General features: G+C 34.4%; 3 protein-coding genes across 3 annotated transcripts; all 3 read right to left on the reverse strand.

Annotated features, from left to right (window-relative positions):
• Positions 1 to 4,850, reverse strand: LOC103961681 (mRNA-decapping enzyme-like protein). Its single transcript, XM_009374258.3, is given in 10 exon segments — positions 1 to 482; positions 866 to 1,348; positions 2,256 to 2,348; positions 2,350 to 2,377; positions 2,768 to 2,824; positions 3,291 to 3,328; positions 3,330 to 3,436; positions 4,231 to 4,280; positions 4,368 to 4,408; positions 4,541 to 4,850. Coding segments are annotated over 10 exon segments (1,113 nt in total). The 5' UTR covers positions 4,700 to 4,850; the 3' UTR covers positions 1 to 425.
• A 1,521-nt stretch (positions 4,851 to 6,371) lies between these two features.
• Positions 6,372 to 7,453, reverse strand: LOC103961679 (casparian strip membrane protein 2-like). The gene is made up of 3 exons (XM_009374257.2): positions 7,179 to 7,453; positions 6,779 to 6,902; positions 6,372 to 6,590 (listed from the first exon to the last, which is right to left on the reverse strand). Exons 1-3 carry the CDS (start codon positions 7,451 to 7,453, stop codon positions 6,372 to 6,374), a joined length of 618 nt encoding a protein of 205 aa, XP_009372532.2.
• A 4,572-nt stretch (positions 7,454 to 12,025) lies between these two features.
• Positions 12,026 to 13,067, reverse strand: LOC103961678 (casparian strip membrane protein 1-like). Its single transcript, XM_009374256.2, has 3 exons — positions 12,799 to 13,067; positions 12,356 to 12,479; positions 12,026 to 12,244 (listed from the first exon to the last, which is right to left on the reverse strand). The coding sequence occupies exons 1-3, from the start codon at positions 13,065 to 13,067 to the stop codon at positions 12,026 to 12,028; spliced, it is 612 nt and encodes a 203-aa protein (XP_009372531.2).
• Between the last annotated feature and the right edge of the window lie 1,002 nt (positions 13,068 to 14,069).

The raw sequence follows: 14,069 nt of genomic DNA on the forward strand, positions 1-14,069 counted from the left end.
AACCAAAAAAGTTTAAGTTGGAGTATATCAGAGGTGTCTTACACAAGTTTGAATACTACTAATACAACCAAACCACCTAACGAACCAAAATTAATCATCCAAATTAAACATTGGAAATGTAATTAATTGAAGAAATAAACCTCAAATAAGTGTTACAAACATCAAAGTCCAGGGGGAGATACATACGGATTAACAAACCGGCCCAGTGAGTGCCACCCTTGCAACCCCCCCGAGTCTGTAAATTCCTCATGAACGTTGACCAGCTCGGAGCGGAGAGAAGTTTTAAACGGATGTTACACCTTATGCTGCTGTGCTGCCATTATTCTTGAGGAGCAAAGTAGAATAACTATATACACAACTTATTCTACACGATTTTGTACTCGATTGAATTAGCAGAGGATGACCGCACTGGTTCCACTATGTTATCATGTATGGTGCACTTTCAGCAATGCTTGGCATATCATGTCGATGAATTGATCGTCCTAGAGAATAACAATACACTGAGTCAGTCATGAGAACTTTAGATTGAGGATGCTTAAAACATCAGAGGGCAAATGCTCTACTGTCAACAACCAAGAGAGAGGTACACTCCACGGAAAACATAGTAAGATGCATCTATAGTTGATACACCTGGCTTCTTTTCTTTCTACATATCAATACATACATAACCAGACTAATGCCGCTAACATATGTACACAAATTCATAAAAATGTAAATACAATTTAAAAAAAAAAATGATTTTTATGAAGTAGCCGTGCTTTGGACCCAAAAATAGGTTAACTCTGCTCACTGTATGTTGTGTAATTATTTAATGAAATACAGGAGGTAAATCCAAGTATGAAAAAGACACAAAACATGAAAATACCTGAACAAGCATTACAAGTGCTTCTCGCACTTTTTCTCTGCTAACAAGAGGCCCATCACTGGGAGCAGGAGGAACAGAATTGGGTGTTAAAGATGGTGGGGGCGTTGGTGGTGGAAAGGGTTGAAGCATTGGGGTGCCATAAGGGCGTTGCAGGTTCAGGGGTGGATGAAGTGCAGCAGCAGATGGTACAGATGAAGAGGTAGGTGGTACGACCAAAGGAGGCGAGGAAGCAGGGAGAGGGAAGAAAGAAGAGGGCTTTATAAGATTAGCGACCCGATTGTTGCTGGTGGTTTGGTCAGAGGAGCCATGTAGGGGGGTTGGCGTAGATGGGACTGAATGGGAAAGTGGTGGTATTTGTGGAGTTGGTGCAGGAGGTGAAACAGCACTGGGTGCATAAGAAGGTGCAGGAACAGTTCCAGTAGACTGATAGGGCAGTCTTGAATTTGTTGCGTCTGAAGCATTATTTCCAATATTCATTGCTGCCTGCAGTAAAGATGAGAGGACAATATGATTAGCCATCAGTGGAGACAAGCTACAATGAGTAAGGAGATAAGGAGTAAAGACAACACGCCAGAAGAGAATGACATGCTAACATCCAGATACATCATTCTCTTGGGGTCTAAGCAAATACGTCATTCAAGTTTTTCAGAATGCTTATATCCCAAAAAATAAAAATAAAAAAAAAATAAAAAAATAAAAAAAGAAAAGTTTCTTTCGACCAATTTGGCTGAAACAATATGATTTGTAATAATTAGATCATCATCATGAACCGTAAACTCTACTTCAGTAAAGACAGTTTCTTAATTTTAAAGAAATAAGCTTTTATTCATTTCACATGGGCATTCACTATGAAACATCCCTTACGATTTCAATGTCGTTCGAGTACTTAATCTCACACTCAAACTCTTTCTATCATCAGTATAGCGTCTGAATCAGATTTTCGTTATTCAGGAATCCGACGGACAAAAACAACTGCCTTTGTTATCCCAAAATTTCCTCAACTAACTTCTCTGAGGAATAGGATTGAAATAAAGTCCACTCAACTTCGGCACCTCCAAATACTTTAGAGAGGAAAACGCTTAGGAACCGGGTGCAATTCATTCAAACAACCCAAACAGTGAGTTCTTCAAGTATGCCTATGACTTAAAGAATTTGCACCACAAAAGATTAGAGGGAGGGATTTAAAATGATTGGATGCAATACATTGAGAGGGATTTACAAATGACAACTTGAAAGGATTCATTTCTAGATCCTTTATCTAATGTTATGTAGTTCATACCTAACTAATTTATCCTACATCACTTGGTACTTTCAAATCCCTCATCCATAGGGAACATTTCCTACACGACAAAGTAAGCAGATCAGAAAACCACCATGCATGAAATCATACCAGGTAGTTTATAAAGGAAGAATCTTCAGGTGCATCAGTGACAGCAGGGGCATTCAATGATGGCTCCAACGGCCCTTCCATGACCAACATGGACTGGGACTGCTTCAAGTTCTTCAAACTCACTACAATTTAATAAGCAGAAAGTAAACTAGATGCAATAATGAAGACACAATTTACTCAATAAATAAACCCAAGATAATGATGCGACTCATGATATGCAGAAAAAAATGGTATTATATTGATATAAGAGAAGATGAAATATAGAAATATTAGAAATTACTTGAACTTGAGAAGACAAATCATACCAATGATAGTAGTCAAACTTAAGAGGCCCTTGCCACCAATTATTTCTTTTTTGCAGAAATATATTATATAAGTTATCTAACATTGCACCAATCCATGATGAAGTTAATTTTATGTGGCTAAGATTGAAGAACAAATTCTAAATCTGAATACAGAAAGTAATATAATATAACACAATTGGAGCAACAACGGAGAAAGGGGGTAAAAACCTTTTGGTTGAAGATATTTTCGACTTGGGAGGAGCCTTTGAGTATGCATTCAGGATCCTGTAAAAAGGAAAGGCATTAGAATACAAATGCGTAAATGTAGCATATCTACATCCACATAGCTTAATGTGGACATGAAACTAAGGTATCCAGTAATTCCAAATCACCATTTTACTGCTTTAGATCCCATGCTATGCTCTCTGTTTGCATGCGTATCCATATGTATCTTATGCATGGATCTGGGTCACACTGTTATTGATAACTTCAACATTTAACATCATATACTTTCCTTTTGTGTTACACATATATGTATTGCATTTGCATAACTCATAAAATTTTCTAAAGTCAAACTCTTCTAAGTGAAAATCTATTGTGCAACTATACACCCCTAAAAAAATCTGTAATGTGATATTACCATCCTGCAAATATGTGCTATGCAATTAAATGTCTATAACTCTTTATTAGAAACTAACAAACAATTTGTGCACAAATGGGAAGCATAAGAATTATAAGAAAAATATTGTACCTAGTAAAGAGATTCGCAACTTCCTCACATTCACGAGCAGTTATAAAACCAAATGCCATTAACTTCTTGGGCAGCATTTCTATACAATAAATATGGAACTTGAACTTCATACTCAAAATCTCCCAAGAGATTCTCCACTAGGTTATCTGTATTATAAAAGCATAAAATTAAAAATATAAGAAAAACCTAGAGGGACATATGCATAGTTGTATGTAAACATATGTACAACATATATTACCACATAATTAGAGGAGTTCATTTTTATAGATGATCAAATCAGATATTCTAGGAAGACTGTGTACATAACTTCCTAATAAGAATTCTATGCAAAAAAGAATGACCTTATACAAAAGTATAACAAAATAACACACTTTTATAATTCCAAGATCCTCTTTTCCTGAGAAAGGAAACAAATTTTACATTGTGTTCTCAAATCATGTGGGTCGCACAAATTTTATGTGTCATTGGGGAAACAAGTTCCATTTTGATCAACTTTATAACACTTTAGAGTTTAGACTTTAGATTTATCTATTTCTCAACTTTGCACGAACATGAATATTATGTCAATCTGAAAGGATCGAATATTCCAAGCTTCTCATCAATAGATATAAGCAAATCTTGAGAATAATTTGCAGATCAGTGGCATGCTTGAATGATTAAGTTTAGATGCCTTATTTATTTTTGTGGAAGACCAGTAAATCATTTATGTTTATCTTTGCTTACAAGCTGTCCAAACAATTATTTAAACACTGCAGATAGATGGTAATGTAGATTGATACAAACAGTAGCAAACCATTAAGTCAAAAAACAAGAATTTACTTTAGTGGTAAATCGAGCAACAATCTATACCATCATACCAAATGGAAACCAACTGCTCTAATCAGCATTAAAAGAGCATGTCTTTCAGCATAAAATTACATCGACAATAAAGGATTTGTACCTGTATTGCGCCGATTCATAACGATGAACTGGAACCGCGGTTGAGTATTCCTTAACAATACAACAGTAATAAGATTAGGAAACCCAACTATCAGTATAACTAACCCAAAAAAAAAGTAAAAAGTAAAAAAAATTTACCTTTTAACAACAAAGAGAGACCCTTCAACATCCTTGCGACTCTGCAAAAACCCAGACCGTAATTAATTAAAAAAGTCAACATTAATTTGGATTAATTCTAAAAACCCTTGAATCTTCATATAATTTTCTGGGCAACCAAACACTGAAGTGGAAAATAAGATTTGGGAACGAACCCATTGATTGCTCTCGATGTTGAATTCATAGAAGGTAACGTGGGCGGCCGTAATCAGAATCTCTTCGATGAAGGGGTCGATTCTCTGCAGCACCGTGAGATTGAGCATTTTGGTGCTCTGCTGATCGAGATTCGGCATCAATTTCCCCGTCTGAGACATTTCTGATTGGCTCCGGAGAAACTTAAACCCTAGCTCCGGTGATTTTCCTTTGAATTTTTCGTTTATTTTCCCGGGAAAGTTACAGCAGCTAGGAGAGCGGAGGGAGAGGGGAGAGAGAGGAGGTAAGCGTGTGATGGAAGACCACTGTTAGTTGCACAGGTTTAGCTTTGCTTACTTAATTCTCTGAATTTACAATTATGCCCTCGCCTTCTTTGGTTGTCCTATGGGCTCTTGGCCCATTTTGTCAAGTTCATGCGGATCATAGTCTAGTTCCTCAAAAACAAAGAAAAATTAACTGAAGAAAAGTAAAAAATAAAAATAAATCTAGTGTTGTAGGGTGACGACGAATTTGTCGTGTTTGTGTCGTGTTAGTTTTTGTTCGTTTTAGGTGTTCAGTCAATTTTCGCAAGATTTATTCTTGGTATAAATGATATTGGAGATAGAAGATTCTAATACGAGATCTCAGATGCAAAGATAAACACTCTTAATTACTTGAGCTATAAACTCTTATACATTTGGATATTTGTTTTGATTCTGGAAGAAAAAGGCTTACTCCTTGATACCAAAGAAACAGGCTGCCTTGTATAATTCAAAGTTACAAGAAAGAATGAAATGAACGAGAGCAATGGAAATCTGCAACTTTTTTCTTGATAAATTTCTAGTGATTTTATTTTATGTTCACTGGTTGTTTACATTTATGAAACTTTTTGATTCTCTATTTACCATTCGTTGCTTAAACACAAGTACCACGTGATTGTCTTCCGGTACTAAGCAATGCATCGATCCGATGTTTACTGGTTTCTTCTTGTGAGTTGTGAGTAATTGAGGTTAAGATTATTGCTTTCAACTTGAGATATTATAGGGTAAAGAGGGGAAGAAGTTGCATAATTTCTTAATTATCGAAGAAATTAAAAAACTGAAAATGCCTTTCCATGCACGGGGAGGAGAGGGGTATGTGAGTTTTTAACTCTCGACAACATATTGAAGAAGTCTTAAGTAAGTAAAGAAACCTCTAACATATTCAAGAAGGCTGTATCTTCTTCAGCTGACTGTCGACGGCCATAGACATAAGCATAGTCATCAACATCACTGCATGCATACATACAAGTCTGAAGTAAGTAATAACCATTTATTAAAATCTCCGTATTACAGTAATACATAATCTAAGTACTTGGTAGTTCATGTAACTTATGGGTACGTATGAGTCAAGTACATATGGTTATCAACTTACCTAATCTATTAATTAAATCAAGTTTTGGTTGAGTTTTATTTTGGTGCTGTCTTAAATCTTGTCATCTAAAAAGGTGAAGAAACTCTGGAATTGTTATTGACAATTCAAAGATGTCATGATGCACACATCCGTGATCGATGGTAAGAAAAACTAAGAGAGAGAGAGATTACGTCAAACTCAAAAGGCGACTATTTCAGAATCCTAGTAATCCCAAAACTAGAGTAAGAGATGACTGAATAGTGCACATAGAGAATAACAATAACTTCAATTACGATATTTCTCCATTGGACAAAGTAAATTACATGAACTAAAACCAAATTCACACGACAATTAACAAGTACAGTTTTGTAGAAAAAAACACCAAAACAGAATCACAACAACGTTTACAATTAATTGTTTGAAGAGCTTTAATTAGTCTCTTCCATCTTCTTCTTCTTCTTGTCAGTGATGCTTTCGTAGAGCCAAAGCAGAGAGCAGAATCAAGAACATGAAGGTGACGACAGTAACGAAGGAAGCCACCACAGCCCCACTCACGTTCCGGCAGAAATCACCAAACTGGTTGCAGATGGCTAGCCAGTTGGAGCTTGCATTGCCATTGTGGGCTAGGTAGACTATGGATGTTGCAGCCCCAGCAGCAGAAGTGGCTAGAGTCAGTGCCACCTGTCGTGATCATATACAAGTATTATGCGCAAATTAGGAAAGCCACTTTTGTGAGTTTTCAAATTTTGACTTGATTTTGAAATCAGTTTTCAAAAAAAAAAAAATAATAATAATAATAATAATAAAATGAAATGGTTAGCGTATAAGCTTTAAATTAATGAAGTTAGAGAGGGTAGAATTATGATTACAAGGTCAAGGATGAGGAGCAAGAGCCTTGGTCCACTTGCATGGGGGCGAACAATGGAGACTATGGAGAAGGGAACTGAGAGCACCAAGTATCCCGCTACAAGTGACATTGCTATCAGGAAAAACCTGCATGCATGGATATTTGTATCAACGTTTCGTACAATATACAAGGGTAGTGTCGTCTTTCTCAGATATTTAGAATGTTACGTAGTTAAATTGTTAATCTGACTTCGTCTTCTGATCAATTATTCAAATTGACAATTTGACAATAAAATATGTCAAATTTCCAGTCTTACACCATATACAATAGTTCATTTATTCGATGATCTAGAAACATTCTAACAATGTAACATACCAAATATCGAAAAAAAAAAAAGAAAGAGAAGGAAGATTGAAACATACTGAAAACTAGGCATGTCATCATAGCTAGCTTCAAACTGGAAGAACTGGGTGAAGAAGGGAAGGTTTTGATCACTGGTTCCCATGGTCGCAGCAGCAGCAAGAGCAGACACTATAGCACCACTCCTCAAAACCAAGTCAATTATGGCCATCCCTCTCTTCATTCCTCCTTTTCCTTCCTTTACAGGAACCGTCAGAATGGGCCCTTTTCCTTTGGATGTACCACTTCCCTCGTGAGCAACAACATCAATGCTGGTCGAGTCGGGGCCGCTCTTCATTTTCGTACACAGAGAGAGAGAGAATTAATGAGGAATGAGGAAGAAAACTAAAGCTTTGTAGCTAGATGAGAAGAAATTGCTGAAGAGAAGAGATTCAAAGGCTTGTGATGAAAATGGTTAAATATGAGAACCTTTATATAGTGCAGCAAATAAGAAGATAGTTTATTTAAACTTGTCATAGAACAAATTTTAATTTTAAATTAGTCAGTTAATGGGAAGCAAGAAGAGTTGCTAATGTTAGACTTTTTCTATAGAGCAAATGACGAGGTTTTATCTGGCAAATGGATCAAGTAGTAACCACTTCAATATTATATGCAAACTACGTACGCAAAGTCCTAAATAATATGATTTTAATTAAGGAGGACGGATTATAGGAAACTTTGTGGCATTCCATGAAAGATCAAATGGGTGTAATGGAGTGGTTTATTTGGTCGTTTTTATTATATCATAGGGCACTTTAGCTTTTCAAGATAAAATGCAGAAGAGGGAAGTTGGATTTTATCAAAGAGTATTATAATTCAGGTCAAAGGTTTAATTGCATGACCAGATTTTTCAGTGTGATCAAAACACAGGATGATACACAACGTGTCATAATACAAATGGTGAGATATATGTGTTAAAAAGTTAATAACTTAAAAAATAAAGTTTCTTATCACTTGCATAAAAACACGTGATGTATCCCTCTTGCACCAATGATCTTTGAATTCTACTTCGAGTGTAATATTAATTGCTTTATTACTTAATTTAATTCTGTCTTATACTCAGGGTCGGAACCAAGATCTCACCTGTGGGTGGACCAATATACAAAGCCTGAAAAATGTATGATAAAACGTAAAAGGCCGAAATTAAGTATATATTTAATTTTGTATGTAGACTTGGTAATTTCTTACGCGATCCGTTAACACGACATATAAACGATACAAAAATAACCGGTTTCGGGTCAACATGATAACTAATCTGGTCGTTATCGGGTCACATGATAAGAACTAGTTAATAACGGATCTTTAACAAGTTTACACGAAGGTGACACATGGAAACCCTTTTCGACACTATATGAAAAAAATTATTTTGATTGTTTTAAATTTTTAAACTACTTAAAAACCTTACTATATGTATTGTTGTATTATTATTCTATACAAATTTAAAAAATTTAAGTTTTGTTTATTTATTTTTATAGTATGCTATAAGCAAAGAGTGAGATTAAAAAATTATAAAACACATTAAAAATAAAAATATCAAGTAATTTAAAAATACAAAACACATTAAAAATTATAATAATTAATTTACAAGTGCAAAAAATGTGAAAAGATATGCAAATGCTCATGAATAGTGTTTTTAAGGGAGTTCAAAATAAATAAAATTCATAATTATTAATGTACAAGTGTGAAAATTAATATGAAAGCATATATAAACGCGCAAGGTTCCTCAACCTTAAAACGCAACTCTCTTCATTTTGTATATCCTTAACATTTGGTATTTTGTAGTAATGAACTAATATTTTTTCATTAGACTCGTATTTTGGAGTACGTAATACTTGACAGATAAATGTTTTTTTTTAAATTTATTTATTTTTATTTTTTATATGTTTTGAAATAATATTTATGTGACAATGTGGTGTGCATATACTAATTTAGTATTATCTTTTCTATTTTTTTTTGTCAAATTATGTTTTTCATTTTCATTATTTATTGATTTTAAATGTATTTTCTTTAATGGGTAATGTGTCACATCCCGGCCTGGGGTGGATCACTTCCCGGGCCCGCTCCACCACCGTAGCACAATATTGTCCGCTTTGGGCCCACTACGCCCTCACGGTTTTGTTTTTGGGAACTCACGAGCAACTTCCCAGTAGGTCACCCATCATGGAATTGCTCTAGCCCCCTTCTCGCTTAACTTCGGAGTTCCTATGGAACCTGAAGCCAGTGAGCTCCCAAAAGGCCTCGCACTAGGTAGGGATGAGAATATACATTTAAGGATCACTCCCTTAGGCGATGTGGGATGTCACATAATGGGTTGAGTCATATTACCTAATAATGTTAACGGGTCGATTTCAAGTCGGGTCATATTACCCGTTTACTTTAACGGGTGTTACACGACACGACCCGTTAAGATATCAGATATATCACGAAAACAACACGAACATGAAAAATATGACACGAATGCCAGGTCTACCTGTATAAAAATTAGAATTTCATCTCAACCCCTACAAAATGTGTACAGATCATCTTTCACAAACTTATATTTTATGCAAAAAAAAAAAAAAAAAAAAAATCATATTGTTGGACAAAACACAACGAAAAAAAATATGGGGCTTTTAGATCCAGGTCCAAAAATGTAGAGTGTTTTTAGGAGTGAGTTCAGTTATCTAATTATATGTTTTTATTTCTTTTATACTCATTTTAAATTTTCTAAAAATATTAAAAATCAATTAAAATCTTCTAATATTGTGCATCTTCCAACTCCAAAAGAATATATTTAATATCTTATAACAAAAAAACTAATATACTAACATAAATTTATCTGCAAAACATTCTACCCTAACTCAAATAACAAATATATGAATGTATATAATACCTATACGTGAGATATGAAACCTAATTAAAAGGTAGAAAAAACATAACATACCTACAAGCAAGACACATTAATCTGTGACAGGTTGATTATAAAAAAAGAATCTGTCATATAGGTAGATAAATATAATTAACCTGTGATATAGGTTGATTAATTATAAAAATTAAAAATAAAATCTATAAATGGGGTTTAAAGTAGGAGGAAGAACGAGAAATAACAAAAAGATAAATAAAAAGAAATAAGCAAAGAGATAATTGGGAAGAAATTTGATTTTTATAATAAATCTTATCATTAAACAGATAACTATTGATAATTAAATAATTAAATATAACAAATTGGACTTATTTTAATAAACTGGACTATTCCTACTATTAGCTCAAAAAATTGGACTTATATCAAGTCTCTCCAAAAAATATCTATAAACCATGAAATAAACATATTATGTTGTTAATCTAGGAGTTTGTTAGTTGCTAAACCCTAAACACTAAAGATTAAAATTGTGGTTTGTTAGTTGCTAAAGTCTAACCACAATTCGATCTCATACCAACTTCAAAGTTCGTTGCATAGTATTTTAATGTTGCAAAAGTCCAACCATTTTCATTTTGTTTTCTTATGGTCCATTTTCATATTGTTTTAATTTTCATTTTGTTTGTTAATGTTCTAGATTCCTCTTCCGTTGAGGGATCCTCAAATAATATTTATTTGAGCGACATTTTGCGGTCCTCGTTTCGTAATTTTATTCAACAATTCAGATTATTTGTATTTTATACATCATTCAAATATAATCCTTGAAAAAATAGACAATTCAAAACCATTAATACATTTAGTTTTCGTGAAAAAAAAATAAACGAATACAGTTGTTTAAAGAAACCCTAATATGACTACCATTTAATCTAACAGTAAAATGGTTTCAGATTCGAATGATTTTGTTGAAATTATCTATGAGGGAAGATATGGGGTGGGCCCTACCCATGATCTCTCAAATAACCTTATTTGAGAGATCCCTCAACGAAATGGGACTGTTACTTTTATATTGTTTTATTTATTTTTTTTAACTCTTAAGTTGAAATTCCTAATTGAACTCTAGATTTATGGAAAAATAGACTGTGTTAGTGAAAATAACTAATGGAACAATACATGGTTAATTTGGAGGACTGAAACAACTAATATAGAAGTTCATGAACTAAACTAAAAATTAGGATAAGTTCAGAGATCATTGATACAATTAAGCTTAAGTAAAAAAATAAATGTTCTTCAAATGCACGAGTGCTCTTTGGCCCTTTTTAAAACTACGTTTACAATAACTAAAAACGCTTCCGATCATGTTTGGTGACAAAAACTTAAAAGTGATTTTATTTTTTATATGTTTCTTATAGAGGAATAAAAATGCTTCTAAGCCTAAGTTGTTTTTAATAAAACATTTGGAAACAGGCCTTTGTCACTTGAGCTATAAGCTTATGTTTCCTGTAGCATGTTTAGTTAATTAAGAACTTATGACAAGTTGTCATTATATTTCTAAATCAAATTAACAGTCATAATAAAAAAGGTGGTTAAATGGGTCATCGTGTCAAAATCGAATAATTCTTGTATTAGTATTTAGTAGGTCATGTTACTTATGGGTATGAGTCTAAGTACCGTATCTAATCAACTTACCTAATCCACTCGTTCATGTTAAGTTCGAGTTTTATTTCATGTTGTGTAAAGATTGTCATCCAAAAAAGTAAAAACTTTGAAAATTATTATCGACACTCTTCAAAAAAAATCGTTCTGCATACATCTATTCCGAGGAGAGGAAGGTTAAGGTAAACTTGAGTAAGAAATTATAATAGCAATAAATTTCATTACGAAGTCTTCCATGGGTTACATGAACTATAACCAAATTCTTGCAACAATTAAAGGAGTAGTTTTGCAGAAAACACCAAAACAAAATCACAAACAGCGTTACAACAATAACAAATTTGAAGAGATCTTTAATTAATCCCTTCCATCTTCTTCTTCTTGTCAGTGATGCTTTCGGAGAGCCAAAGCAGAGAGCAGAATCAAGAACATGAAGGTGACGACAGTAACGAAGGAAGCCACCACAGCCCCACTCACGTTCCGGCAGAAATCACCAAACTGGTTGCAGATGGCTAGCCAGTTGGAGCTTGCATTGCCATTGTGGGCTAGGTAGACTATGGATGTTGCAGCCCCAGCAGCAGAAGTGACTAGAGTCAGTGCCACCTGTCATGATATATATCACAATTTCAATTAAGTTAATTATAATCAGATTAACAATGTATGACTATTACGAGCTAATCATGAAAATCATAGAGAGGTTAGGAATGTAATTACAAGGTCAAGGATGAGGAGCAAGAGCCTTGGTCCACTTGCATGGGGGCGAACGATGGAGACGATGGAGAAGGGAAGTGAGAGCACCAAGTAGCCAGCTACAATTGACATTGCTATTAGGAAAAACCTGCATGCATGCATAGATATTAGATCAATGTACCGTACAGTACGCAAGGGTGATGTTGTCTTTTTAAAACATCCAAAATGTTACGTTGTTAAATTGTCATTCTGCTACCGTCATCTGATTAACGATTCAGATTGACAGTCTGACAATGTAACATGCTAAACTGTTAACCAAAAACAACACATAATAGTTCATTTGTCCGATAATCTAGATTAACGATTTGACAACATAACATACCAAAATATCAGAATATTGTAAAACATTTTCTTTTGTGAGATTATCACCAAACGGAAAAAGAAGGGGAAGGAAAATGAGAACATACTGAAAGCTAGGCATGTCATCATAGCTAGCTTCAAACTGGAAGAACTGGGTGAAGAAAGGAAGGTTTTGATCACTGGTTCCCATGGTGGCAGCAGCAGCAAGAGCAGCCACTATAGCACCAATCCTCAAAACCAAGTCGATTATGGCCATCCCTCTCTTCATTCCTCCCTTTTCGTCCTTCACATGATGAACTGCCAGAACAGGCCCTTTTCCTTTGGATGCACTTCTTGCCTCAACATCAATGGTGGTCGAGTCGCCGCCGCTCTTCATTTTCAGAGAGAGAGAGAGAGAGAGAGAGAGAGAGATGATAAAACAGAACACTGAAGCTTTGGAAATGGGAATTGTTGAGGAGAAGAGACTCAAAAGCTTGTGATGAAAATGGTTCACACATGAGAAGCTTTATGTAGTGCACCAAATAATAAGAGTTTAATTAGTTTATTAATTAAAATTAGTCAATTTCAATTTTCAATTACAAATTATAATTTATTTAGGGGTGTGCTATCCACACACCCCTTTTTACTTCTCACACACTTTTTGTTAATTTCTATCCGTTGATCTTCTTCAATTCATTCGATCCGACGGCCGAAAATTAAAAAGGTGTGTGAGAAGTAAAAAAAGGTATGTGGATATCACACCCTTTATTTATTTATTTTTTGTTGATATAAGAGCAGGTGAAGAGATTTTACCTGGCAAATGGATCAAGGCGTAACCACTTCAAAGAATATAATATTATATAAATAATACGTTGTTCAGGAGGAGTGGGTAGGAGACTTTAGGCACTTTTATCCTTTGATGAATATTATGCAGAAGAAGGAAGTTGGATTTTATTTAAGATTAGAATGATTTTATTTAAGATTAGTATAATTATAGTCAAAAGGGCAATCAACTAACTAAGCAAGTTTTATTCTCTTTAATCACTCAATTAAACCACAGCTAGCCCTCCCTAACCAACAATGTAATGTACGGTTTCTGCAATTGTTCAGTGTAAAACCACATTATTATTTGCATCACTTTAAGGTTGTCCACTTTAATGGCTAGGGTAATCAAGAAAAACTTCTGTAAAGGTGATACGTAGTTTGGCATATAGAGTAAGTTATTAATAAATTGTCACGTTGACACGAATAATGTTGAAATAACCATATCAAACTTTAATATCTTGGTAATGCAAGTGTCCATGATCTTTCCTCTTTCAATTTTTTCATTTTACATTGAAGGAGATGAAGCGATACAAAAGGACGTGCCTTCCCTTAACAACTCGGGTGTCACTAGGGA

Source organism: the organism of the source record quoted next, unplaced genomic scaffold, assembly GCF_019419815.1.
Source record: "Pyrus x bretschneideri cultivar Hongxiangsu unplaced genomic scaffold, Pyrus_bretschneideri_v1 Contig47, whole genome shotgun sequence".
Taxonomy (NCBI): Eukaryota; Viridiplantae; Streptophyta; class Magnoliopsida; order Rosales; family Rosaceae; genus Pyrus; species Pyrus x bretschneideri.